Source organism: Lagopus leucura, unplaced genomic scaffold (assembly GCF_019238085.1).
Source record: "Lagopus leucura isolate 7727_CA_CO unplaced genomic scaffold, USGS_WTPT01 Super-Scaffold_100035, whole genome shotgun sequence".
Lineage (NCBI taxonomy): Eukaryota > Metazoa > Chordata > Aves > Galliformes > Phasianidae > Lagopus > Lagopus leucura.
The window spans coordinates 3,644,593-3,670,881 of record NW_024962284.1 but is presented as its reverse complement, the minus strand read 5'-3'; the positions used below and the strand labels follow the sequence as shown (position 1 = coordinate 3,670,881).

The following is a 26,289-nucleotide window of genomic DNA, read 5'->3' as shown; positions in this document are numbered from 1 at the left end:
TGCTTTTCCAGAGCTTGAATTTCTTTCCAAGTTAATACAGTTAACAAATGAGAGCTCAGAAACAATTTGTACTTTTGAATTTCCTGTGACTTTTGATGAGCGAAACGTCAGGGCCCTGGGGTTATGTATGTCTAATGAACCAGAGTCTGTAATATTGCAGGCCAGCCATCGGGCATATAGCTCCTTTTCTCCTGAATGCTGCTTTTTATTGTTCTGGGTAGCTACCAACAGAAACGAGGAGAGTTTTAGATTAAAACAGAGCTACAAATGCTAAAAAATTGCCCACACTTCCTTACTTTCTCTGAACTGCCCTTCCTCATGTGATCCCCTTACATCTCTGCACTCCCTCAGCAGCATTTGCTATTTGCAGTCCCCACTGTGAACGAGCAGCAAAGCTACGAGGCAGCCTTGAAATTTTCTGCTGCCTTCTGCAGGAGATTTCTCCATAGTGTTGTCAGGAGTTCGTCCCTTCTGCTCTCTCATGTCCTCTCTGGAAGCAGTGCTGGTTGCTAGGAATAAAACAGCGTTGGCCATACTTGTTTTCCTGAGGAAAGGTTCCAGAATAGCAGCCCTTCCCAACTGCTGGTGAAGGAATTACTGGGAGAGCACTGGGCTCTGTAGGGTTTACCATGGGGAAAGGCATTCCTCACGTGCAGTCACCTGGCTATAAATTATAGCTCCATGTCATTGGCTACACATGGAGAGCAGGGAGGGACTGAGCAAGTGAGGATGGCTCAGGAGGTGCTGTGCTGGGCCCTCACATGGGCAGCCCTGCTACTCAGTACTGGGGCAGAGGGCAGGAAAAGCTACAGCTTTGGTGACAGGCAGCTCTGGTTATGTATGCTAAAATGTGGGCTGGCAACAGACTGAGTTCCTAGAGAGGATGTGCGTACAGTTATAGTGGAAGCAATATAGCCATTCATAAACAAATGTTTCCGTCAAGCCAGCTGTAAAAACAATGATGGTTGCCTTTGAGGTGAAAGGGCAAAACCTTAGCAGAAAGGAGTATAAATAAGACATAAATTGTTACCTTTGTGTAAGTGACTGGAATAGCAGTACTGTTCGTGCTTTGTCTTAATGGCCAGCTGTGACTATGATCTCCTCTTTATTCAGCAAAAATTAAGGTCTGTGTATCATGCCTTCTTATGGCTTTTTTTTTTTAGTCTAGAAATGGGTCTAAAATGGTTAAGAGGGACTCAAAAGAAAGCAAAGTAGATGCAAAATAAGAAATGCTGCATATTCCAATGGTTAATGATAGCATTTAATTGCAGAGGAACATTTGTTCACCTACCAGGGATTTTGGTGTGTTTCTTTACACAAAAGGAAACTACTGATGCTGCATCACAGAGGTTTTGCAGCACCTCACAAAATGGTTACTGTAAATTCAGGTGCACAGACAGAAGAAGTATCACACGCACCCTGTAGCTTGCTTTAAAGGCATTTTAGTACCTCAGTAAGTTGGGCACTGTTACCCTTGTTTTAATAAGAAGCAGCGATGGCTGCAGCAGAGGGCCAATGGATTTGTTGTAGCAAGAGTAAAAGAGGCAGGTTTTACCTCAGTTCTGTTACAGAGAAAGCACTTGAGCTTATATTGCAGAACGGAGTTATATTTTACACGGTATTTTCTATTCATCTGTTATGTTTACTTTGCTTTGTGAGGGTCACTAGGAGGTACTTCAGCACACTGGTTTGTCTGCTGAAAGCTGACAAGCAGCACGTTGGATTTCTAGCAAACTTTTGTCTAGACTTTCTTCCACGGGGTCCTGGGATGCTGTAGCATAAATAGTTTGGTGATGGAAATTCTGCAAAGCCTGAGGAAGAGAGGAGCTGGCAAAAATAGTCACAGAGGTGAGATTTGGAAATCAGAACTCGCTGGCTCTTAATTTCCATGGTTAATACTTTCAGACTTGAGTTTCCACCTTTGTCTTTTAGTATTTGGGGTTAGTACATGTTAAGGAAAATATCTGAGACATATCTGAGACTATGTGCCGTTCTGCTCAGGCAACTGTAGATGGCTAGGGAAAAAAGCCTGGGTGTAAGAAATTCAGTTCCTTGTAATAAGATGATGCAGCTGGAGTGACTTGGTTGTATCCTTTAGCAGCTAAGAAGTCTCTCTGTGGGCTGGATTATTAAAAGGAATTTCCTTAAAGGACTCAGGAGATTCCTGGTATCCAAGTTCATCGTGAAAGACTGTAATGGAATGTTTAGGTTTATTTAGAATAATAAATTCAGGCATGGAATTCAGAAAACGGTGCTGGAGGTTCACAGAGACCTGCCTGTGTATTTTTAGTTGTCTGTAATTTCTGTTTGCGTTCTCCCAGTACTTTGTCTTTGTTTTTTTATCCTCTGAAAAAATGTCAGGGAGGGACTGTGAAGGTAATTCTGAAATACAGTGCATACTGCTGTCAGATGTGAACTGGTCTCCTTCTAGAAATGGAGTTCAGTTCAGGTTTTAGATGTTTTCCTCTTCTGACTTGAAAGAGGAATAAGCAATTCCCAGCCAACGTCAGCATCGCCATCCAAAAACCTGTGTAAAAATATCCCTGAAAATCAGACTTGCTTCCTATGCTATTTGTTCGCAAGTAAAATCACAACAAATGAGCGCAGGGTAGAACTTCCAAAGCAGCTAATTGCTTTAGCACATTGGAAAATGTTATGTTTTCAGAATTGCTGTAAAGCTGATGCCCTGCTTTTAGACAGCAGTCCATGCTTTTAAAGCCGTTGAGGTACTTTAAAAGGATGTTACCTTGTTTCTCTTTTCCCTTTCAGTTTATTTTACTTGGGGTAATTCTTGCTGCTCCCGCTTACTAGTTTTGCCTTGCCTTTATTGGAATCTGCCCACATTACATTAATGTGTGGTGGTCAGATCCGAGCCCCAGGATTTTTTTGCAGTTTATCAGCACTGTGCTCAAAAATCATTGTTTTGCCAGGAAAGATTTCAATTCCGCAACAGAAGCGGAGAAGGTGTGTAACAGATTCCTTATTCCAGAAAGAAAAGTAGAATAGTTTATCAAACGTTTCACTTACGTATTTAAAGAAGAGGCTTTTGGAGGAATACTCAGGACTGGTGGTGAGGCTTCCCAGGCTGCGAGGCAGAGGGAAGTGCCTGCTTCTGCTTTGTAAGCCACACAGACTGCACCTTTTCTTTAAGGATGAGAATGCAAATAACAGGAACACATTCACTGAGGTGAGAAACAGGACAGTGTTTCCTACAATTCCTCATTTATTTATGTATTTATTTTAAGGTTGTTTGCTGGCATTTGAGACACTATGGCACACGTCAATTTCTCGATCATGCTGTTCACACGGAGCTCCCTGCTGAAAAGGCAGAATGATTTGGAGCAGGGTCTAGTTCTGGGTCTTGTGTCCGTAGTTCTCACTGATTTGTGGCAAGTTTTCTTTCAGCATTTGATGTCCAGAGCTTTATCTTTCTTAAATGATCTTTCTTAAATTTCTAAAAAATGATCTTATTTTATGCAGTGCCTTTAGCACTGTCTGGCCTTCGATAGTGTGAAAATATAAGTACATGAAAATTCCAAGCCTCTGTCTGTGATAATTATGATTAGCTTAATTACTTGCTGTATAATTGTTCTCAAGCTGACCTCCTTATGGATGCCTTTTATTCATTTATTTTATATACTAAAAGAAAGACTTAATTGGAATTGTAAATTACAGAAACAAAGGGTATATTGTGAGAAGTAGGTCCAGAACTGTTTGTGTCAGGGACTGCTGGTTTTGATGCTCTTAAGATTCAGAGAGAAAAATCATTTAAATTAATACAATATGTCTGCGCTCGAGGTTCGTAATATCAACTACCAATGTATTATTTCAAAATCTGGAGAGTTTCCTTATAGAAGATGAGGTTATATAGCGTGGGGGGACTTTGGAAAGAAAATAGAATTGGGTATTGATGCCTTTAGAAATATTATTTGATGGCAATAAAATGTTCCCTGGAATTCCCTCCTGAATGAAGAAAATGGAGTTTGTTTGCAGTAATTGCATTTTCCAGTATTTGCTTTTGCACTTTCCAATATGAGTTAAGCCAATTGGAACTTGTGATTTCATTTTGCTTATTGGCAAAAGTACCATGTAAATTGATCTGTGATGCGTTTATGGAGAATGCTTTGAAATTTTTGAAATAGAGATGGCTTTTTCTTATTAGATTTAGATAGTATTAGGTTTCGTTTCTATATTTTAGCCTAATACAATAGCAATCAAAAGTGTTCCTTTTCAATTTTGCCTTGATCGTGTTCAATAAGAACATTTCTCCGTAGCCCCGCTGGTACTGAGAAGGCAGTGTTTGGTTCTGTTCTCAGCTTTGATACTCAGAGCTCAAGAGACTGAGCTCACAGTGAAAGGACAAGTAGTTCAGTGAGCCCTGGTGCAGTATTTCTTAGTGTACTGATGCTCGTGGTCACAGGATCTTTACAGACCTGAAACTACGGGCAGTTAGATGCAGATCGACATGTAAATATGAGGTAATTCTGTTGAAAGGAACACTCTTCAAACTGACACGACTGAAGAAGTTTTTGCCTGAAAACCCTATACGTTGTCCCACGTGACCTCTGCTTCACTTACAGGGTCTCTCTAAAAGTGTGCACACAGCCCAAAAGCAGTCATGCTGGTCCTTTACGTGTTGCTTTGTTTGTAGGAAACAGAGCAGTAGGAGGAACTACCATTTCTGCAAGAATCGTTTGCAAAGATGAAAAGGCAGAACTAGGCGTGTGGTTTGCAGTGAGGATGCTGCTTTCAGAATTTGCTAAATTTAGAGGGATGCTCCATAGCTGCAGCTTTTTTGATTTTAAGTTACGCGATTTTATTTATTTGTATTTTTAAGAGCTTCATCCTTTAGGTAGCATAATTACGAGCCTGCAAAGAAAGCCTTACCGGGGGCTCGTGAGCAGAGAAATCTGTGCTACTTATGTTCCAAATTTCACATTTTTGAAGTCAATTCTGGGAACTTTTTACACCTACAGCTGGCAGTGCTGTGAGCTGCAAAATCCCGAGGATTTCTGTCTTTGAGCTTAGACTAAACAAATCCTCCAGGTTCTGTTTCAAAACAAATAATTGCCATGTATTAATGGCTAAAAAAACTAATAGTGAAGCCTTCTGTTTCAAGGAAAGAAGTTTTGGTGACAATACTCCAGTGGAATTCAAAGTTTCTTTGAGATTAAGAAAAACCAACAAAAACAACTCTGTAATGCCGTAACCGTGCTAAAGAAGCTGTGCAGCATTCAAGTGAAACAGAAGGTTGCCGTTTATGTGATGGTGCTTTTTGTCTGTTAAAGAGAAGAGAATGATATTAATCACAAACGGTTACATTAGAATAATGTTACGGTTGAGACATAAATACATAAAAGCAAGGAACCATTCCCCATGTCAGAGTGTGATTCAGTCAGACCACAGCTGACTGGTTTGGCAGTGTATACATGGCCCTGGCTCGGGGTTTGATGCGATGTTGCGGCCCAGCATTGTGACAAACTCACTCCGTTTGCCCAGATGGGAGAGAGAACGAATGGAAGCACTTGGTGGTAGGTTTGTTGGTTCTGCAGTGTCAGGCAGCTAGGCTGAGCAGCACCGGTACCTGCAGTTGCTCAGAGAAGACGTTACAGGCTGCAATATCTTGGCTTTGCACAGCTGAGTTGTAGGTGCTGAGGCAACATTCACTCCATACTTCCTTGCTTTCATGGGTTTATGACTCAACCTTGGCATTATTGTAACGTAGTTTTTTGTGTTTAATGTTTCTTAGACTTGGTTTTCCATTGCCAGCATGGAAGAAATCCTAATGCATGAGTTTCAGAGGAGAAGGTAGCAGTCTGAACCTGCTGTGTGGCTCGATCAGCAAGTGTGAGTATTAACGCTAGAGCTGTCAGGCCTTGTGAAAATTAATGAAGCCTGACGGTTACAGAGTGAAAGGTCAGAGGCAGAGCTTGCACTTACGTAACATTTCTGTTTTGTTGTGTCTAACAGCATTTTCAACAAAGGGGAGCTTTAATGTGCAAGCTTTAGATTTATCACTGGAACTCAAGGGTCTCAGCCTTTGCTTCTCCCTGTGCTGTGGTCTGTTTTCCTTGCAAAAAGGCAAAACATTTAAACTTCCATTCATTGACTTGCCTTGCTGCATTGCCTGTGTGTGTTTTGCCTTAGTTTTCCTTCTCCAAATGTTCTTTTAGAGTGGAAAAAAAAAAAAAAAAGGCGTCTGAACTGATGCAATTTTAAAAGCTGGTGGAATATTTTCATCGTGAAGACTTTGCGAGCTCTTGTACTTTAGCTCTTTCTCCTTCTTTAGAATCTTGTTCTATTTTTGTGCATGTTTTATAATTTTTCCACTCTTTTTATTTATTTCAGTCTTTAAATTTGTACAGATACAAGGGGAAGATGCATTGGCATACGTGGTTTAGGCTTTCAATCCATGTATCAGTTGGTGTCAGTATTAGCTTTTCCATTGAGGACTTTCTGTGCAAGCTGTTTGATCAAAACAGCCAGAAAATTTTTACAATCCATCTTATCCTAGACGTTTGATGTTTGTTTTTCTTACCCAGTTTTGAATCCCTTTACCTACAGTGAGTGGACTGTTACCCTTTTTGGTGAGAGAAGTCTAGTGTTTCATGAGAGCTCAAGCCTTCCTAACTGTACTTGTGCAGATTGCATTTGTTGCTGCTGAAGGATTAATCGGAGCCTTTCAAGTGCTCTTTTAAAATGCTGGACAGAGTTTGTGTGTGTTGTGGTTGTACTGTAAATGCTGAGAAGAAAGTAGTTACTGTCTGGACATTCATTGGGCTTCCCACAAAAAACCTGTGGGGAGTTACGGTGCTGCTGGACGGCACTGCTGTTCTGTTCAGTGATGTTTGCTGGCTGCCTTGGGCACTTGTGCAGCTGTGGCTGGACAACTGATGGCACCCTGCAGTCTCTGGAAGTCCATTGGAACAGCACAGAATCAGCTCATTCTGTATTTATCTCTGGAGGTGTATACAGTTGCTTACAGGTTTCATGGCCAGTTATGACTTTGAAGCATATATGGTACACTGAATTGGAGGGAATTGACTTGTGCAGGCATCTCACTTGTAGAGATTTTCCTTCTTTTTGAAGGGACAAAGATTTGTACTTCAAGGTTTCTAAGGCCAGTTCTTAGCGTATGGCCAAAGGGTCTTTGAGTCTGTGAAATGCACGTGAAAGCACTTAACCTTTCATAGAAGTGTTGTGTGGTTTGAATAGTTAATGCATGCATATAGTTATTCAGAGCTTCACATCAGAAGTATTTATGGGGTAAATACAGGCTTCTACCACTATTTAGACAATTAGTATCACATTACCTACAAAATACAGTGTTTAGTAGACTGTTTGCGTAGACACAGTGCTCTAATCATTTTTAGTACCTTTTTGTTTTCTCATGGAAAACAGGTAAATATTTTTAATTTAAATCTAGATCTTACTTGGGGAGTTGAGGTTTCTGAAGAGTGTATCCCATCAAACACATCAACTCTTTTTCCAGCTTGAAAAGTACCTTTTCTAGGTTCACGGTATAATATGGAATGAATGATACTACTGATACGTGATGGAAAAATAATTGTTGGGAAAATAATGAAGACCAAGTGCAGCTGGCAGAAATGCAGTCAAGAAAAGTCAGAGAATACCTTTCACCCTGTATATTATGCTGCAGTGGCTCTCTTACTGAACAGCGTGGAAGTAGTAACGCAGAGATTAATCTAGTCAAGATGGAAACTGAAATACCACAGAGTAGGAGACTTTGTGTAGCTGTTCATGCTCCTGTATGAAGCACAAAAGGTCAGCAGATTATAGACAAAGGGCAGAACTGTCAAAGGAAGAAACACCAAAATGTTTCATAAATTGTATCAGAGAGGATGAATGTTGTGCACTGCCAGCAGGTCTTTCTGGAAGGGAAAACCTAAATGCAATGAACAAATAGCTAATCCAATTGCAGGTAATTTATTACTGTGATTAGTACTAGATAGTCTTTCCTCTGGGAAGAGGAAAGAAATGGAAGAGACTTCCTCTGGCTTCTCCTTTGCTTGGGCCTGGCGTTGGTACATTTGTGTCGTTGTCAGTTGTGTGTCTCATCTCTGTCCCTTGAGCCAGCAGCAGTGGCTGTCACTCCAGAAAAGGAGAGTGTTTTAAACAGTCAGAGCACAGAGCAAGGGAGCCAGGTGAAAGCTTTGTCCCTATCCTGTGCTAAATATGTACAACTATGGAAAGAAGCACGTCTTGTCTTCCCCCTGCGTGGGGACGTGGACCTGCAGCAAACACATCTCCAGCCAGCACTGCTTGCTCGTCAGGTGTTTGTGCTCTTCACTGTATGTGAACTACAGCAGAGCTGGAGCTCACAGGCAGGCACTGACACATTTGGTCACAATTGGGATTTCTCCTCGAGGACCATGTTTCTCAGGCTGTGCTGTTGATCCGTAGGGTTCATCAGTACAGCTCTGCCCTGAGCTCCCTGCTTTTACCTGGCTCAAAACCTGAGGCTCCTCTTCCATTGCTGGCACTCACAACCTGACCAAGCGGGGCCACGTTCAGTAAAAATGAACAGCTTTTTGGACATCAACTGCAGCAAGTATTGTTAGATTATTCTCTGCTGAATTCAGGTGTTTATATAACATTTATATAACAAAATATTACATTTGCACCTTTCAGTACTCACTGATCCCACAACTGGTCTGTCTTTTCGTGTCCTACGTCTTCAAAGTAAGCCCTCTTTTTAACACAGCAAGATAGAAAGCACTGGCTTCAAACACAGCGGCCCAGGTTTAATTGAACATAATATCAGGAAAATGTACCAGTTTTCAAATCTCTTATCAAAACAAACTGGAGAGAGTGTAAAATGTGGACATTTATCTAGTAAGACGAGAAGTTTTCTCTGCTAAAGCTGGCAAATGTTGATAACGTGGCAGAAACTTGAATCTGACATATTCATCCTACTTTTCTGAGAATGTAATCACATTTAGCATGTTTGGGGGGACTGGCAGCTCTGATGAGGCATATCACATTGTGTACCAGTTGTCTCTTTTGTGTTTCCTGAGAAAAGAAAGCAGGGATTTTACCTTGTGCCCAAAATTGTCAGAGAGCAGGAATTGTAGCTACTTGCCACTTCTGGTGTTTCAATAAAAATGAATTGCAGAGATGCATGTAGCAGACATGGGGGAGGGAATAAGGTAGAGGAGCGTTTATTGCATCTCCCCCAGCCTTTAGTCCAATGTGGAAGTGCAGAGTTACGACTGTATATGACCTGCATTTTGTTTGGTCTTGAAATCTATGAAATTGTGTGTTTTTCTTTTTTTTTTTCCAAGGGATTTATAACTTCTAGTTATTCTGTCCAGAATTAGCTGATTTTTGTGAAGATGATGCTTGTGTTCCGTGCATAGTTTCTGTGTAAATATTGAAAAGCAGAGTTTGGACTAGTTTTCTGTGAGCTTTTCTTAGGGGAAGGTTAATCTTGCTATATAGGTGCTTACAGGTACTGTTAAAAGCTTCTTTTTAACAGAAGAAAAAACACTTTCAGAAGCTGCTTGAAACACAGTGTTTAAACCGTCAAAGCTGTGAAAGAGCAAATGCTCATGAATAGGGGAAGAATATTCAAGAGGAACACATAGCATCCAGGTCCTTGCTCCTCTGAGGCAGATGTTGAAGTTGCAGAACAGGAAGATGTACACATGAATTTCCACGTGTTTTGAGGACCTGTGTTTTACTTCCAAATTAGTGGATGGTAACATCTACTAACATCTACGTCTGTGTTTGTGTGTGTATATGAGATCTGGGCTAACAGCACTAACGATTATGGTGGGTCCATTGTTGCTTTTGTGGTTTGTGTAAATAACCACGGACCCATGAGCAGTACAGGAAGTGAACATATAACGATATATTGAATCCATCTGCTTGTGCCTTTGTGGAAGAAAAAGAAATCACCTTCTAAATGATTGTTAGGAATATGCACCAAAATAAAAGATCGGTTAAAAGACAAGAAAACGACTTACAGTGATGGCAGAGGGGGGATGTTAGACTACTTTTAGCTTTGATGCAAACTTGCTTGTGATTTTTGGCAAGTCTCAGTGAGACCGAATCTGTGAAAGCGCACACTTTTTATTAGGGTGTTTCTTTGTGGCATTATTTTACATTTCAAAACGGTTCAATTCAATGGAAGAGAGGCGGTGTTAATGACTTCTGCTCAAAACGGAGGTGCGCACAGATTTTGGGTATTTCATTCTGTCACTGCTAGCTGTCTACTTATTGTGCTGGCAATGAGGTGTGGGAGAAGAATGTGCTAATTAAGTCCTCTCTTTTTGTTATTTCAGGAAACCTGCCATATGAATATAAAATAGTGATTGCTGGGAATCATGAACTGACATTTGATAAGGAATTCATGGCAGACCTTGTTAAACAAGATTACTACCGCTTTCCTTCTGTGTCCAAATTGAAACCAGAGGACTTTGACAATGTTCAGTCACTCCTGACAAATAGTATTTACTTACAAGATTCAGAAGTAACAGTTAAAGGATTCCGGATATATGGTGCCCCGTGGTAAGTCTGAATTTAAACTTTATTTGCTCTTGATTACTTAAACCACAGCAGGAATGATTCCTGCTGAAAATGCACGAAGCTGCTTTGTTGCTTTGTCCTGCAGAATTGTATAAAACCTAGCTGTCAACCGCTCTGAAACAGTGGCTGTATTCTTTCTGTGCATAAGCATGCTGCGTGTGGCCATCTGCGTGAAATATGGGGAGAAGGTTGTCATCTCTCTGTTCTGCCTGCTGAACAGTTAAAAAATAGTGGACGCAGTATCTGTTCTGTGCTTGTGGATTAACTGAAAGGGCATCTTAATGTGTATTAGGGAAGGAAGTTCCATTATATTGTATGCTACTTAGATGTTTGTATCTGCTGCTCTCACAGGTTGGTATGGTAGCATTTAGCACCACGTAGCACAAAGTACAAGGCAGCAGGTACTTTGAGTGCTATTTCAGATCAGTTACAGGCAGTGTTCTCTTCTGCTTGTCAAGTTATAATAATATGATATTGAGACAGTTTTGATTTCAATTCCTGAACCAGCTATATGCAAGAGGAAAATTACTGTCCATTGTTGTTCTAAGGAGACCCTGTCTTGTTTTTTCCACATGTTGAATTGCAGTGCCTGTTATCTCTCTGTGGAGCCTTTGAAATCATCTTAGCTTAGTCAATATGGTTTTCATAGAATCACTGCGGTTACAAAAACCTCCAGGATCGTTTGGTAGCACTCATTTTGAATTCTTACACTAGCAACAATCACGGCTCTTTGAGCCTGCACTGGAAAACTGATCTGCAGTGGTAGTGATCGTTATGCTACCTGGCATTCTTAATTGTCAGTTGAAGTGTTTAGATGCTGATTTATGCACGCCTGTAAAGAGGGCTTATTTTAAGCTTATAACTTATATTTTTGGTGTCAGGCGTGTTTTACAGGTGAATGTAGAGGAAGAGGAAATAGAGAGTATTAAGCCAAAGAATGGGGCAAATGCATGAGGACCTGAGAAATTTTCCCCTTTTCTTGTACTTGTCTTTTTCGTATTTCTCCTTACTGTTCACTTAACTCTCAGTCTTTGGTAGTTCATGTACACGGTGATGTTTTTGACAGTGCTTTGTAGATAATGTTTTTACACTGGTGCTGGCTACAAAACGGTGATGGAGCTCTATTTGAAATTCTTCATTTAAACTAGCTTAAATCAATCTGACATTGCTTAACTTAACCCTCTAAATCCTGTAGTATCATCTAATTGGGAAAGATGGTCTTAATTCAGCGTAGGGACCATCTTGTAAAGATATTTCACAGTGTTTCTTTTCACTATAGCAACATAAAACGCACAGAAGACAGAGTCCATAAAAGCCCTACAGAGGGTACCGTGGATTTGAGACTTGCTGCAGGATGATCAGCTGTCTGAAATGGGGGAACCGTGTGAAATGCCTTTTATATGTGTTAATGTTTGTGTACTGGCAAAATGTGGCAATGTTTTCTGCCCTGTGGTTTCCAAATTCATAATGACAATTTGTTACCCTTTAACTTCCACCTGCATCTGAAGTGTTTCATTTTGCATGTGTGCACGGGAATTTAGAATATTTGTTCTGAAATATCAAGGGTCAAGTCGTCAGAGTTGATTTTAACCATAATGAACGAGTGACATACATATTCTGACCTTTTCATGGCAGACAAATCTTAATTATTCCTCCCTATCAATTCATTCATAGAATCATAGAATCACAAGCTCTGATTGATAACTGAGCTTTCCCAATTAATGATTGCTGGGAGATTAAGCTGGATTGCTAGAAAGACAAGCTGAGCTCTGTCCAACTCCTGCTTTTGCTCTCTTTTGGAGGATGTTTCATCTGTGGTCAGCTGAAAAAACTTGTCAAACCATGTTCTGAAGCAACTGGTGATGAGAATTTGATTTGGGGCTATCACTTAGGGTGCAGCTTTTCAGATCAGTACATGGAGTCTCTTCAGAGGATAGATTTGTTTGCTTTTAGCCTTAGAAAGTGTAAAAATTAAGTGTTCCCTGCATTTTACTTGGTTCTTGAGAGGAAGGAAAAGTCACATCAGATACTGGAAAAATGTTTCAAATCTGATCTGTGCCTGGAAACTGAGACAGAATAATCAGACGAGCATTTTGGCACTTTTTTTTTTCCCCTTCTTCTCCAATGACGTCTCACTCTACTACCTATAAATCTTTAGATTACCCCAAAGGAAGAGAATTTGTGGTGGAGTTGTATGTATTTATGGCCTCCTTACCCCAATTAGTTCTGTCACAGATGTGGAACAGTGGTCGTTAACCCAGAAGATGCTCCAACCCTAAAATGAGATAAGTTGGCACGTTCAATTTATGTGCATTTTTGTATTTCCAGAGGGAAAAAAATCTCATTTGCTGATAAAGCTACTGGTTTTAATTTAAAAAGGGGGATCAACCCAAGAATAACAGCTGTGATTCTGGAGGCTTCAGCCTGTCGGAGGATTCTAAGAAGTAATTGCCAGAAGACTGGGAAAACTGGTTATAAGTCATCTATCTGTTTAGAAAATGCAAATTGCTAACTCAGTGTAACTACAGAAAAGAAATATCAGTCCATATTCATTACGTCTTATTGCTCCTGGTGCATCTGAAAGCTTCCTAAAGACCTGAGAGAATTCAAGTAGTGCCTCCTAACTTACAATTTAGTAGAATTTGTGCGTAGAAAATAACTTAGAATACACAGGAGCATTCATGTGTATTTGCAATTGGAATGTGCAGCGGTGCATATCAACAGCCTCTAAGGAGCAGAAAATTTGAATTTAGCCTGATGGTTCTGAGAGTATTAAATGGCATTAGCTGAAGGGGACTTGGAAACAGAGCAACAGCCTCTAGCAGAGGAAAGGGCAAGGTGGGATGTGAGGCATGCTCTGGGCTCTGCTCGCTTTCAGAGGAGGAAAATCTAACAGATGTTTTCACACCTTGGAAAGGAGATTCTTGGATGTGCCTCGAAAGGAGTAAAGTGGCTGAAGGTTGTGCATTTAGTTTGCAGGCTATCCACCAAATGTTTCTCTCCTTTCCTGTCCTTCTGACTTTGCCCTAATAGTTTATACCTCATGTGGTCAAAACTCTTTCAGGACAATAGAAAGATTTTACCCTTCGTATATGTGAGATTAAGGCTAGTTACTAAATAAGACAAAATTACAAACAGTGATGGATAACTGAAGTTTAAATTGTGAGGCTCTGTATGTCAAGGTCACATAAGCACAACTCGTATGCTGCTGTATCTTTAGGAGGGTAAGCAGAGGCCGTGTGCTTTCATGCATCTTCAGGTACTGAATATGTCTGAAGTGATCACATATTTTACTTTAAATTACGTGTGTTTAAATAATGTTTGTAATTGTTCATCCACGCTGAGGTCTGCATTTACTGTAGTGTGCTACTGACACTTGAATGCAAATATTCTAGCAATGTCTGGATTTTGGATAAGGCTTTAAAGCAGTCAAACCACTGGAGAGCTGCAGTTAACAGGAGCCAGAGCTTTTTAAACCACATTTTGACAGAAACAATTGTTGAGGGAAAATATTTTCTGTCTTTTGTCCATCTCCTCAGCTAGCTGTTTCTTGGTTTGTTTAAAAGACACAAGAAGTTGTAATGAGAAAATGTCGTGTTAAACTTGTGTGTGCTTAGAGCTGCGTGGTATGTAACTTCATGAACAATTAGATGATAGGTTCATTTGCCAGTTTTAAATTCTGTTCTCCGTGATGTTTCATAAGAAGTGTCACGGGTGTGAAATCTCATAAAGCAATCAGTTACGTTGGTTTTTTTGCTATTAAAATACGTGGGCAAATTCTACCCGTATGCAAAGTGAAACTGAAGACCAAAGACTTTCAGCATAAATATTTGTTTAAATTGCTGTAGAGATGAATCTTTTTGAGGAGCAGAAACGTTTTGCATAAAAGCTAATTTGGTATAAATGAATGCATTTTAATGGTTAATTGAATCAACTTCATGGTAATAGCGGAAAAGCGCAAACCTAAAAGTAAAAATTGATGATTTAAATAATGGCTCAAAACCTGTGATTTGCATCACTGTGCCATGGCTTTGTTTTGAGTGAAGCTGGGGATAAAGCTCTTCCCTTCTGACAGGAGCAGTGCCATTGTCAGGCAATATCCTGCACCTTTGTCAGGTTGCAGCTCGCTCTGCTCCCAAGAAGCGAAGCACAAAGCTGGCCTCCCAGTTGCTTTTAATGAATACTGGTGGGTTTTTCCTATGTCCAAGAATTTGATCTGTAGGGTGATGCAGGGGTCAAGAACAAACGAGTGGCTGTCGCTCACCTCTGCGGAGCCAAGGCTTTCATTTGCTTTTTTTAGTAACTCTAGAGGAAGTGCCTGAACTTCTTTTTCAGAAGCACAATTTTAATTGGCATAGATAATGCAGCCTTAAGAAAGCCTTAAGAGAGAGACATTTGTTCATCTGCTTTAGAAATAACAATTTTTGCACTTCTCTTTTTAGAACCGTGTAAATATTGTGGGTTTCATCAAAAGGCTTTGCATAAGTTTAAACTTTCTTCTGAAACTCTTTCTCTGCTCCGTTTGCAATTATATTTTAATTCAAGCTGCTCTAAGTTAGCACATCTCCCTCGTTCTGATCAGCCTCCTCAGACTTTCTGTTTATCCTGTCAGAAAAGCATCAGATGTTGGTGTTTTTTTTTCCCCTTTTCAATTATAAGTTTTGTAATGCATCATGGATTTTGCTGACAGTCTTTAAGTTCTTGCAATAGCAAGCAAATTAACAGCAGATATTGAGTGTGAGGACTGGAAAACCGATTGGCAGCTCGTGTGGTAGGATTCAGATATACTGATGGGTTGGAATGGATCTCATTTCTTTTATTTCATAGTCTTAGCTGGCAATTAACTTGTGCCTGGAACAGAAAAAAAAAAAAGAGGAATAGAGATTGAACTACTCAGCAATAAAGTTCTTCTTTGCTGTTTAGTGCTGAGCAAACCACGAGGAGACTGGGCAGCAGGCTTGGTGATGTCCCAGTTTTTCACGAGTTCTAGTTTACTCAGTAGAACTCAGCAACCGAGCAAAGTGTTGGCAAAGACTGAAGTCTTCTGTCTGTGTGCTGAACAAACGCCCCGCCGCTGCAGTGTGCTTGTGTTAAAAGGTGCAGGCTTCTGTTTCGTTTTTCTTGGCATTTGTCCCTCAAGCTTCTCATTTTAAGATGGAAGAATGCGTTCCCCCAGGTCCAGATTGCAGTGTTTTGTTTACATTTTTTGCCTGGTTGGGAACTGATTTTTCTTCAGTCTGCTTGATACCAGATTTGCTCTAAGCTAAACATTTTCCTGTTTGCTTCTAAAGGCTTTTTGATTTTATTTTTCTTTAAAGAAATATTGGAACGTCTGTAATTTGAAATAGGTTATTGCCTAAGTGATTTTAAATTCTGGAATGCTAACCTCTCCTGGCTAACTTATTTTGGAAAGCTCTGCACCCCAGCACAGGAACAAATGATAAAGTCTCAAGCTGTCCCTCGAGCTCGGCTTCAACACAAGTAAGAGCTTTAGGGTATTCATTGCTGGTTTAACATGCAAGCTGTTGATTTATGAGTGGAAGTCTAGCCAGTTCAAACAAACAGGCATAAAATAGTGGCTCTCCTAACTCTTGCATTTTCTCTATTGTGGAAGCAGGGATTTGAGCTTCTTCAGTGTAGTATCAAACTGACTGAGGCAACCTATGCTGTGTCTCTTAATTCCTGGAACATTTTCAGTTCAGTAGGTGCTAGGCAAAACAGCAGAGGTCCAGAACGAGTATCACCTATGCTTTTCAGAGGCTAGTTAATGCTGGCGATCTCCTGCTCATAGGTTAAACTTAATTTGCTCAGTGGCAACGTAATTTTGATGTGTAAGTGGTGCGTGCAACATCTACAAGTCGTGTGCGTGTTTCTAGACCAGGTGGAAGAATTTCCATTGTTCAGGCAATGGTGACGATGAGGCTCCATGCTGTGATGGTGATCAAAGTAGAAGAGAAATGGAAGAGCAATCAAATTTGAAAAGCAGTATATGAATGTAATAAAAGTAAGTAATATAGCAAGTGACTAGATTTTGTTAGCTCCCAATGAAGGCTAAGATTTCTCATGACTATCTTGACTATTATTTGGGTTGTATTTATCTAATATTTATTGATCAGAATGCTAACTTTAACCAGTTTAAAATGCTTAATGGAACTCACGGAAGCTATGAGATAAAGCAGAAATTGCAATAGCACTCCAAATAAGAGAACACTGATTGTGAATCTGAGCGTAGATGGAAAGGTCAGGAGTGACAACTACATTCATCAGATTTTCATGAGAATCCTTGCAGTAGAATAGATTCAGCATTTAATTTCACAAATGGTCAAGACTCACGGATTCAGCTGAAAATCAATGAGACCACTGGGTATTTACCACCTGTAAAATGTGTAGGTGCTAGTTAATTTTTTGGCCTGTTGTATCTCAACTATGGGAGCCGCTGCCATTCCTGACTTTACCAGTTGAGCTTCCTCTGAGCAGGATGTTAATGTGGTCAGAAGGACTGGTTCTGGTACCTGCTGTAGTTGTGTACAAACAAGAGCACGCTGGGTGCATGCACAGAGTGCAGGGAGAAAGTAATCAGTTACCACCTAGTAGCTCCATTCCTTGTCTGCAGTAATTTGGTTGAAGTATCTCTGTAAACAAGGCAGCGACCTTTAATAGATGTGCTTCATGTGTCATGCCTGGGTAGCAATGGCAGAAAGCTGTGTGGTCTGCTTCCTCAGAAAGGCAGTTTGTTTCTGCACACGCGCATCAGTGTCTCACAGTTGCTCACTGTAGTGCCTCATTGGGAAAGGCTTGTGAGTCTGCACCCTGAGAATATACTTACAGACTGTGCATTGCCTCAAAATCTGTATGGGAAAGAAGAAGAAGAAAAAGCTTTTTTAAGAAGGAATCTTTGTCTCCTTTTCCTGGCACAGATTTCAATGCATCTTGTTTCCAAATCTGGGAATGTAATAAAAAGAAACCCCAAGAAAAATGCTCTCTGTAACACCTCTCCTGGTGCTCCATCTGGGCTGCTGGGGACACTTCCATATCCTGCATAGCAGGAAGATGTAGGACAAATGGAAACTGAGCACTAACCTGCTGCAAGCTGCACTCCTACAGGTTTCCAACGTGGGATGCCCCGGTACGCAGTGACCAGGAGTATGTGCATCAAAACTTGTTTTTTCAGCTCTTAGTGATTCCTCTCCTTCTGCTTGTGAACCCAACATAGGTTTTACATTTGCTGAAAAACTCAGAAAATACCATTTTAAGGCAATGTCTTCCATTGTCTAGCTTGAAGATGCTTTTTAATTAACTCCTAGATTTAAAAGTTTGAGAATGATACTGCTGGTGTCTGTGTGATTATAGCACTGCAGGAGGCTGAGTTTAGGGAAAGCCTAGAAAATGTGGAAATGAGCATAAATCATTCTGGTAGGGCTTGATTTATCGTTTAATCTTTCTGTCAATAAAGAGATCCTTTGAAACATGAATGATGAATTGTATCCTCTTCGAAGTTAAAGGGTTTCCTTAGTTCATCCAGGGTTTTGGACACCAGATTCCATGTGTGCTCAGCATCTCTGCTGGGCTTTAGCAGCTGCTGCTGTACTGCAGTGGCAACGGAGCTTGAGCCTTTGTATGCCAGCACTGTAATTGCTGAGCTATGTTATATAACTGAAAATTTTATAGCAGCTTTCTGCAAATTTTCTAATAACCTCATCTCAACAAAAAAAAATGATATTTAAGAAGAAAACAGCCTTTACTTCAGAGAGAAGTTTTGATTGTGTTGCATGAGTTTGGAGTTAAAATATAGGTTAGCCATTGTGAGATGCATACAAAGCTTGCCCATCCAGACATGAGCTGCTTTAGCACAGAAGTTGAGATCTCCCTGTAAGGATGTGTCTTTAGCTGGTAATTACTAGCAGGCAGGCTACCCAGAGTTGTACACCTTTTCTTATTTATATTCCGATCCAGTAACCTTCCCTATTCTCATGTGCCTGTGTTCTATTAATCTGCAAAACAGGGCTCGACTTGTGATTAGTCCTTAGAGGTTGTTTCTATTAATCAGGCTGCAAAACAGGTCTACTTGGATGCTCTGCTGCAAGTGCTTAATGTGCTTTCCTCACCAGTCCACGGCGCAGGGCTGCTGGGCTTCTCTTAAATAGCAATGAAATCAGAGATGTCTGCTGCACTTCTTGTTTTTGCATCTTGATTGTGTTGCTGTGGGTTGGGGAGAATGGAAAGAGGAAAATAATTGTGGTCCTATGGAAAACTGCTCAAGTTGGTGCCATTTGTGGCTCTGTGTGTTTGCTGGAGAGGTGAGCACAGCCTCAGGAAGGAGCTGGCACTGCAGAGTGCTTGCTGGGCGCCCAGCTTTGTGTGTTAGATCTACAATCTGAGCTTTGATTGCAGAAGGAAGGTGAAGTTCGTAGCTCTGCTTAGAGAGTTTTAAAGAAGCACCTGGCCCTGTAATAGACAGAGTTGTTTAAGATACTCTGTATTTTTCTGGAGGAGGTAGAGGCTATGCAGATTTCTACTGATCTGAACTAAATAAAAATCAAGGCGTTGGTGGAATATAAATGGAAAATCAACCCCACAAGCTAAACTGATCTATAACACTTCCAGTATTAGAACATATTGTAAAATTTGAACAATAAACAACATACGTGGCGAGAAACTAATTTAGTTTCATTATACATCACTAACTATAAAAGCTTAACAATTTATGATTCTAATTAAATATAGTATTTCCTCCTGATAGCATTAAAGCATCTATTTTCAAAATGTATTAGAGAGACAAAACAGATTCCTAGCTATCTCTTGCTGTATTGTTCATTTGGCTGGACTACTGTTGCTTTTAAGTTTGTGCTACAATTATTACCTATTTCCATGTCAGATGGAGACTGTCTGTCACTGACCTGAAGAAATAGGACTGTGTGCTGCAGAGCAAGCAGGAGGAGAGGCAGCAGGGTTTGTCTGAGCACAGTGCTGCTCTCACTGCCTGCACGGGCATTTTTTTTTTCATTTCCACAGCACGTGCCTCAGTTTCACCAGCGCCCGGGTTGGGCCCAGTGAAGTACACATCTGAATTGTTGGCTGTGGAGCAGCGCAGGTCCTTCATGGCGTCAGCTGCAGACTATCTGCTGACTGACACGGCCTTGTGCTGCCTCCCTGACACACACTGCTCCATTGGGCTGTTTGTCTGCTGTGACCTTTTGGGACCCCCAGAGCAGAGGTAAATGCCGGGCCGTGCCTCTTTCCTGGTGCTGACACAGTGCAGGTGTAATTCTTGAGGCTGCATCACAGCACTGACGTGGTGCTGACGTGCAGAGCTGAGCGAGTGCCTTCTGCACACCCCAGTAACCTGTGTCAGAGCAATTAGGGCAAACGGGTCCCCAGTTGTACCATGCTTTGCAAACACTTTGTGTCCAGGCCTGTTTGCTTCTGTGCCTCGAGGAAGGGCTGCAGGGATTCTAGGTTACCTTGTTCTTTTCCCCGTGGCAGGTTGGAGGCGTTCCAGCACACTAATAACCCTTTGAAAGTACCACGCAACAAAGCTGGCTTTTGCAGGTTTGCAGAGCAGTGATAACAGTCATTTAAACCAACAAATTAGGAGTGGTTTATAGCATGGAAAGTGTTTTTCTTTGCGCTTCTAACCAGCTTTAGGTAAGGCTCTTTAAAGCCACCATTGTGAAGGATCACATACGTTGTCCTTACTAGGAATTCAGGAAGAAATAGAGCCTAAATTGTTTTCTATAGTCCCTTTCTGGTCATTTCATTTTCACCATCTCTTTCTGCTGATATTTTTTCCTTATCGTCTCCTCAGTTATCAGAGAAATCACTCTTCCTGCATTGATTCATTTCGACTGGAGTCTGGAAGGCACAGAGAATCAAATTAACTAATATTTTACTTTTGCATGTGATTAATGCTAATGCTTACAAAGAAGAAAATACTTCACTGTGATTTAATTTTCGTTCTCTAGTTGATTCCCAGTGATTTAATTTTGCAGAAGGTTGTCTCCCTGCTTATTGTCCCTTATGGAATCGTTGAAGTTAGAGATGGAAAAGACCTATTAAGTCGTTCTGCTGTTGCAGGGTTGTCCCTGCACTGTATTTTTGAATGTCTCACTGCAGTTCAGTGAGCGAAGAAAAAGACTTTTTAGAAACTTCCCTTCAAGATTATTCCTTCGTTTGGTAGGGGTTATGCGTGGGGACTGATGTTCCGCTTACGTTCTTCCTGCATTTATTTTCTTCCTATAAAGATCCAAGTTGTCTCACATTTGAACTGCCTGAAGGCTTCTTTCCCTTTCCCGATGTTTGTCTTCTCGTGCCTTTCAGCTCCTGTTTCAGTTACAATCTTTGTAATCCTTCCAGGTTTATCTTTCTTGCTCTACCTTAATTTCTGGTAGGGTGGTCGGTATATTATACATGTATTGTTAATACACACATTTTCCCCGGGTGGTCGTATTCTTATTCCTTCTACTTTTTTAAATCTTCACAGGAGGCTGAAAAACTAAAGCCCAGTGTTTTGCAGGACCATCACTGCTGACATGATGGATGTTGAGTGGGGACTCTTGGCTAGTTGGAACGCTGATTTAGTGTGGCAACTGTGTGTGTCACTGCTTCTGCAGGAAGTCCAGTCTTGCATTGCGTTGTCTTTTTGATGTCTTGTGATACATCCGTGTTCATGTTGCAAGCTCATACATAATTTGCTGTCAGCTGCTGCCCGTAGGCCTTTTGTTTCAGCCTAACAACTTTCAGGTTTCTCCTTCTCTCTGGTTATTTACATTTTAAAATTCTACTCAGTTGTATTAGCCTTTATTATTTCAGAAGGAATCCCGTTTTCTGTGCTTCTAACCTCCTTTTACGTGAATTTTTCTCCTCTGTCATGTTTATAACGCCTCTCACTCTATTGAAATCTGTGAATTCAATTAGCGTTTTGTTTACCCATTCTTCCAAATCATTAATAAAGATGTTAAATAAAACTGATGCTAATACCCAGTCCCTGTAGCGTTCTGCTAGCACCTCCCTTGTGCTGCTGCACTCTATTTGTTTACAGCCCTCCAGCCACCTTTCATCTATGGGATGCTTCTAGCAGGCAAGCCAATTCCAGAGCTTTTCCTAAGGACTATATTGCGTTTTGATGAAGTCTAGGGTGATATCATCTACCATATTATTTTTGCACTTGAATTTAATTTTTGCAATTTCCCTGCTAGTGCTCTATATAGAATTCTTCCACCAGCATTCAAAGCTTTGGACTGTCTTTTGTTTTGTTTGGAAGGCATTGTGGGCAGAGCTTTGTTATGCTGTATTTATGTATCTGCATATCTGAATTTTCATTCACGTGTTTGCAAAAACAACAGGAAACTCCTGACTTCATTTCCAGTGCATGCATCAATCCTTCTGAAATTCTGAAGATTTATGTATCTGCTTAAGTTTAATTTGGGCTTAAGTGCTTTCCTGCTCTGCAGCTTGGGGGAATCGCTGGGCAGTTCACTGAATTTATGTCCCGTTTGAAATCCAAGATATTCTGAGTTGCAATAGGAAGAATCTTTTGCTTCATTTTTCCCTCTTACATTGTGTGCGTCTGTATGAATTTGAACAAGTTGCATCATCAGCAATTGAAAAATAACAATCTTGGGAAATTTCAGTTTCTTTTATGTGTTTTAGGCTTTAGTTTACAAGCACAGTACACAAATTTATTTTTACGTTATGAAGTGTAGTGTGGAGAGTTTATTTGTTGCAGCTTGGTTGGAGTGGCGTGCTGTTCAAATCAGAGCTGAGCTGTAATAACTGGAAGCAGAAAAGGTATTAAAATATGGGTCACAGCCCTGATTTACGACTGTGCTAATCCAGAACTACAGTAACATAAAACCAGAGCGCTTGTTGTTACGTTTGGGCTGGGGGGCAGAGCAGTCTGAGCAGAGAAATCCCCCTCACCACTCACAGCGCTCATAAATCACTGCCGCCCCTGCGCCAGGACTCGCTGCTCCCCACACTGAGCCAAGTGGCCTCTCCAGTGACACCAGGCAGGGAGGTGCTGTGTTAAATGACTTTAAACACAGGGATTTTGATGTCACCCTGCCAGCATTAAATGCCGGTGGAATTGAGGAAGGGGAGAGAGGCTGAGGCGCAGAGATCGCAGGCCACAGATCTGCAGTCGGTAGTGCTGGCCCTGAGATCTGCTTTATTTTACCTGCTGGTACAGGCTGCCCTCCGTCAGATGTCTTTCTGACTCACTGTGCAGAGTACAAAACAGGGAGATCTGCTGGCTGCAGGGGAGACGGGGCTATTCCTTTGGTTGCATTTAACAGTCTGAACTGGCTGAGCTTATGCTGCTTTGCTGTTTGGTGCTGCGGTGCCTTGTTTTAGGGTTTGTTTGGGGTTTTGATCTAGTTCTGGTCTGGTTCTTCCCTGGAATGGAGTTTACTGGCTTGTCGAACCATGGATCTGGACAGAGTGCTGCAGTGAGATCTGCTAATAATGAACAGTGAGGGCTGCAGGGGCAGGTCTGGTGTCTGCTTGTACTTCGAACATAAGGCTGTTTCATTTAAACTGAAGTGCTCTGTGCATAAAGCAGGCATTAGGAGCTGGCCATGATATATTTTTAAACAGCATTGTTTGTCTGGCTTACATTTTTAGCGAGTTGAACTCTTGAGGAGAAATCCATTAGGAAGTTACAGCACCCTCACATCAAAAATCCACGTGATTTGCTCTTATGCATGTCTCTGAAAGCCAGTTGTACACAGGTCACCTGTGAAATGATTTCAATTCAGACAGTTTTCAGAAGGGTAAGTAGGTGAGAGGGAGATGCAAAAAAAGCATCGGTTTATTCAGGAGATGAACTGCTGCGTCGCAGGCTCCTGGAGCAGAGGAGAGCAGGTTGCAGGAACATGCATTCCCTACAGTACTGGGAACCATGGTGCTGTCCAGGAAAAACTGTGTTTGTCACTGCTTAGCAGTGTGTTGCCTTTATGCAGTGTTAAGTTGTGGTGCTCCAAAGGCAAGCTCTGTAGGAGCTATGACTAGAAACTAACATCTCTTCCTGCGGTTAGGCCCATCGATGCCTCTAGTTAATGGGTGGTTTTCTGCAGCCCCACAACAAAGACAGTGCACACATCCATGTCAGAAATGCCTCCGAATTCTTAGCTTTCCAAGTTACTATACAAGTAAGAGAAGAAGTATCTTCAAGGAGACCCGATCCTCCTGAGCATCTCTGGAATGATGCTGGGTTGGTTTGCATTGTGCTAATGGCATGCCTATTTTTATTTTTCCTATTTCATCTGTATTAATTGTTGCAAACTGCAGCAATTGGTGGAACTGAATCTTTCAAGATTGTTTGTAGAGCTGCAGACTGCCAGGCAGCTGCCACATATGCTCACCATGCTTCCAGCTAAAGGGCTGCTTGGACGCCAGAAGGGCTGAGCATATGGGGAGGGCTCTGGCACTGCCTGGCTGCACAGGAACGGGAGGGAACTTGGTTCTTTGTCTTCGTTTCTTCAGCTGCAAACCGGGGCTATTCATGTTTGTTTACACACTTCTCTACTTGCTGCTTGGACAGTGGCATTAACACTGGAAGTACTGTGAAAATGCCAAGCGTTACTGTTCCTTATTTTTAGTAAGATGACCCAGCAAGGTACTGAGCAGGTGCAGAATTTCATGAATGATTTCAAAGAATCCGGTGGCCCTCCTTTTTGAAGTTTGTGTACTTGCTTGAGCACGTTGCTAGATTGTGCCACTGAAAGCTAAGTAGGTGTCTATTTCTTGCAGGATAAGGGCAGATTTGAGAAGAGGAAGAGATAGCTGTGGTGCTTGAAGTGGGAACTGATAATGTGTTGTTTCAGGACACTTGAAGCCCTCTTCTGCCAAAAAAGGAAGATTAATAAAAGTCAAGCGTTGAGTTTGCTTCCTGAAAATTTTGTTTGGGATGATAACAGCACCACTGAATAATAATTTACCAAGAATGATTAAAAGAATACAGACGTGAGTCTGTACTGCAGTACAGTGAAAGGATAACAGCTGGAAATGTGATGCCGTCTAGTTGGCTCCTGTGTGGCCCAAGGACCCACAGTGCCTGAAGAATAGCCCTGCAGCTGTGGTTGAGGGCACGGTGCTCCAGGCCTGGCTTGCCTTCCTAGGTAATAGGGAAAAACAGAAGGCTGGCCCTGCCTTCAGCCATGCCCAGAGCAAGGTCTGTACCTGAATGCCTGTTGAGAACTTCTCTGAGCAGTTGGTGAGCTCACAACAACCACAGCAGCCCATCTCTGTCCTCCCAGTCTTGCTCCAAATCCAAGCCGCCTGCTTTCCCCAGTGCTGCTTCATGCTGCCTGCTTCTCCTGTGGAGGATCTGGAAAGGGGAGCTGGACTTCAAGGGGACTTAGACTTGTGTTCAGGCTTGGATCTCACATGCAAGCACCTGTGGGAAGCAACACGGCTTTGTAACTTACCATAATTACCATAATACAAATACTCGCTGCTGTCTACTAATGCTAGCTCCTGCTCTTTATTTAAAATCGAAGCAGGAGATTCAGTCTTCTGTGAAAGGCCCTTCCCAGGTATTTGTGAAAAGAAAGCTGCAATCCAGGCAGTGAAAACTGACACTTCTTCCTACCTTCTTTCAAAAGCCATGATGAAATGTAGGGCCTGTTATTGTATATTTATTCAGGCATCAATCACAATCAAGCCTCCTGCTTGTTCATCTGTAAGGGCATTGTAAGCCTATTTTTATCAGTTCCTTCCTGTACAACAGCCAGTTAAAATAGCATGAGTAGGGGGCAGAAATATCTTAATGGATTCGGTTCCCAGAGATATCAGTGACCAGAGGAAGAGTTCTGCCGAAATTTCTTCTTGAGCTGATAAGGCAGACAAGCAGTGGCAGGGTGCAGGAGGAGGGCATGCTGAGGAGGGAGCAGGGCTGGGGAGGATGAAGCACTGCTGGTACTGGGGAGGGCCACGGGAGGCTTGGTGCTGCTGCTTGCCCACCTACCTGTTTGTACAGGGCTGTTGAGTTGGTTTAGAGGGTGAGTTGGCTTGAATGGAGCTAGGCTTTCTAATTAGACTTAATCTGGTTTTACCTTGGTGCTTTTTAAACTATAAATGACTATTTGAAGCAGGTTTGTTTGCTGACTTGCCATGTTGCGTTCTTAGTAACTTGAGTGTTAACTCTCCTTACTCTTATTTGAGTAACGGATTATCTTGCTGTGCCTTGGCCATTACGTCTTTATTTTACCACTGTGTTGGTGAATGCATTTTACATTATTCTGGCTAAAGAATGGTAAATTTTGCTTTTTTACTCTTTGGCATTCATTCAAGCAACTTTTGAGTGCAAATTAGAATGAATTTATGAATAAACACAGAACACTTAAACTTTTGCTAGAATGAAACTGCCCTACAGCTGCTGAACGTACAAAGTAAATTTGTCTCAACAATTTGTTTGTGCGTCTTCTAGACAGAGTATTACCTCTGTCTCAGTTTCTAACTGGCCTATTGTTCCTGGTCAAGCTAGTCTTTCCAGATTGCACAGATAGTGGCCCTTGTCTTTCATTCTGAGGTTTTATTCATAAATTGCTGGTGGCCTTTACTTTTCCAATTCCCAGCCTATTTTTTTTCATTTTAGCTAAATATTAATATGAATTTGTGTAGGCTAAAGCTAAAAATGTATTCTCTGTGCACCAGAAGCAGAGACTAATCCAGTATAATCTTCCTCAGCAGACTGTTTCTAAGAGCTTATTTGGGAACTTCTCCCAGTTCAGTGGTTGG

General features: G+C 41.4%; 1 protein-coding gene across 2 annotated transcripts in view; it reads left to right on the top strand.

Moving 5' to 3' along the window:
- Positions 1-26,289, top strand: part of MPPED2 (metallophosphoesterase domain containing 2) — a 122,466-nt gene that overhangs the window by 70,498 nt on the left and 25,679 nt on the right. For both annotated transcript variants that reach the window (XM_042882764.1, XM_042882765.1), the window contains one exon: positions 10,308-10,533. In XM_042882764.1, the coding sequence (XP_042738698.1) occupies positions 10,308-10,533 (226 nt within the window). The remainder of the gene's footprint in view (positions 1-10,307; positions 10,534-26,289) is intronic.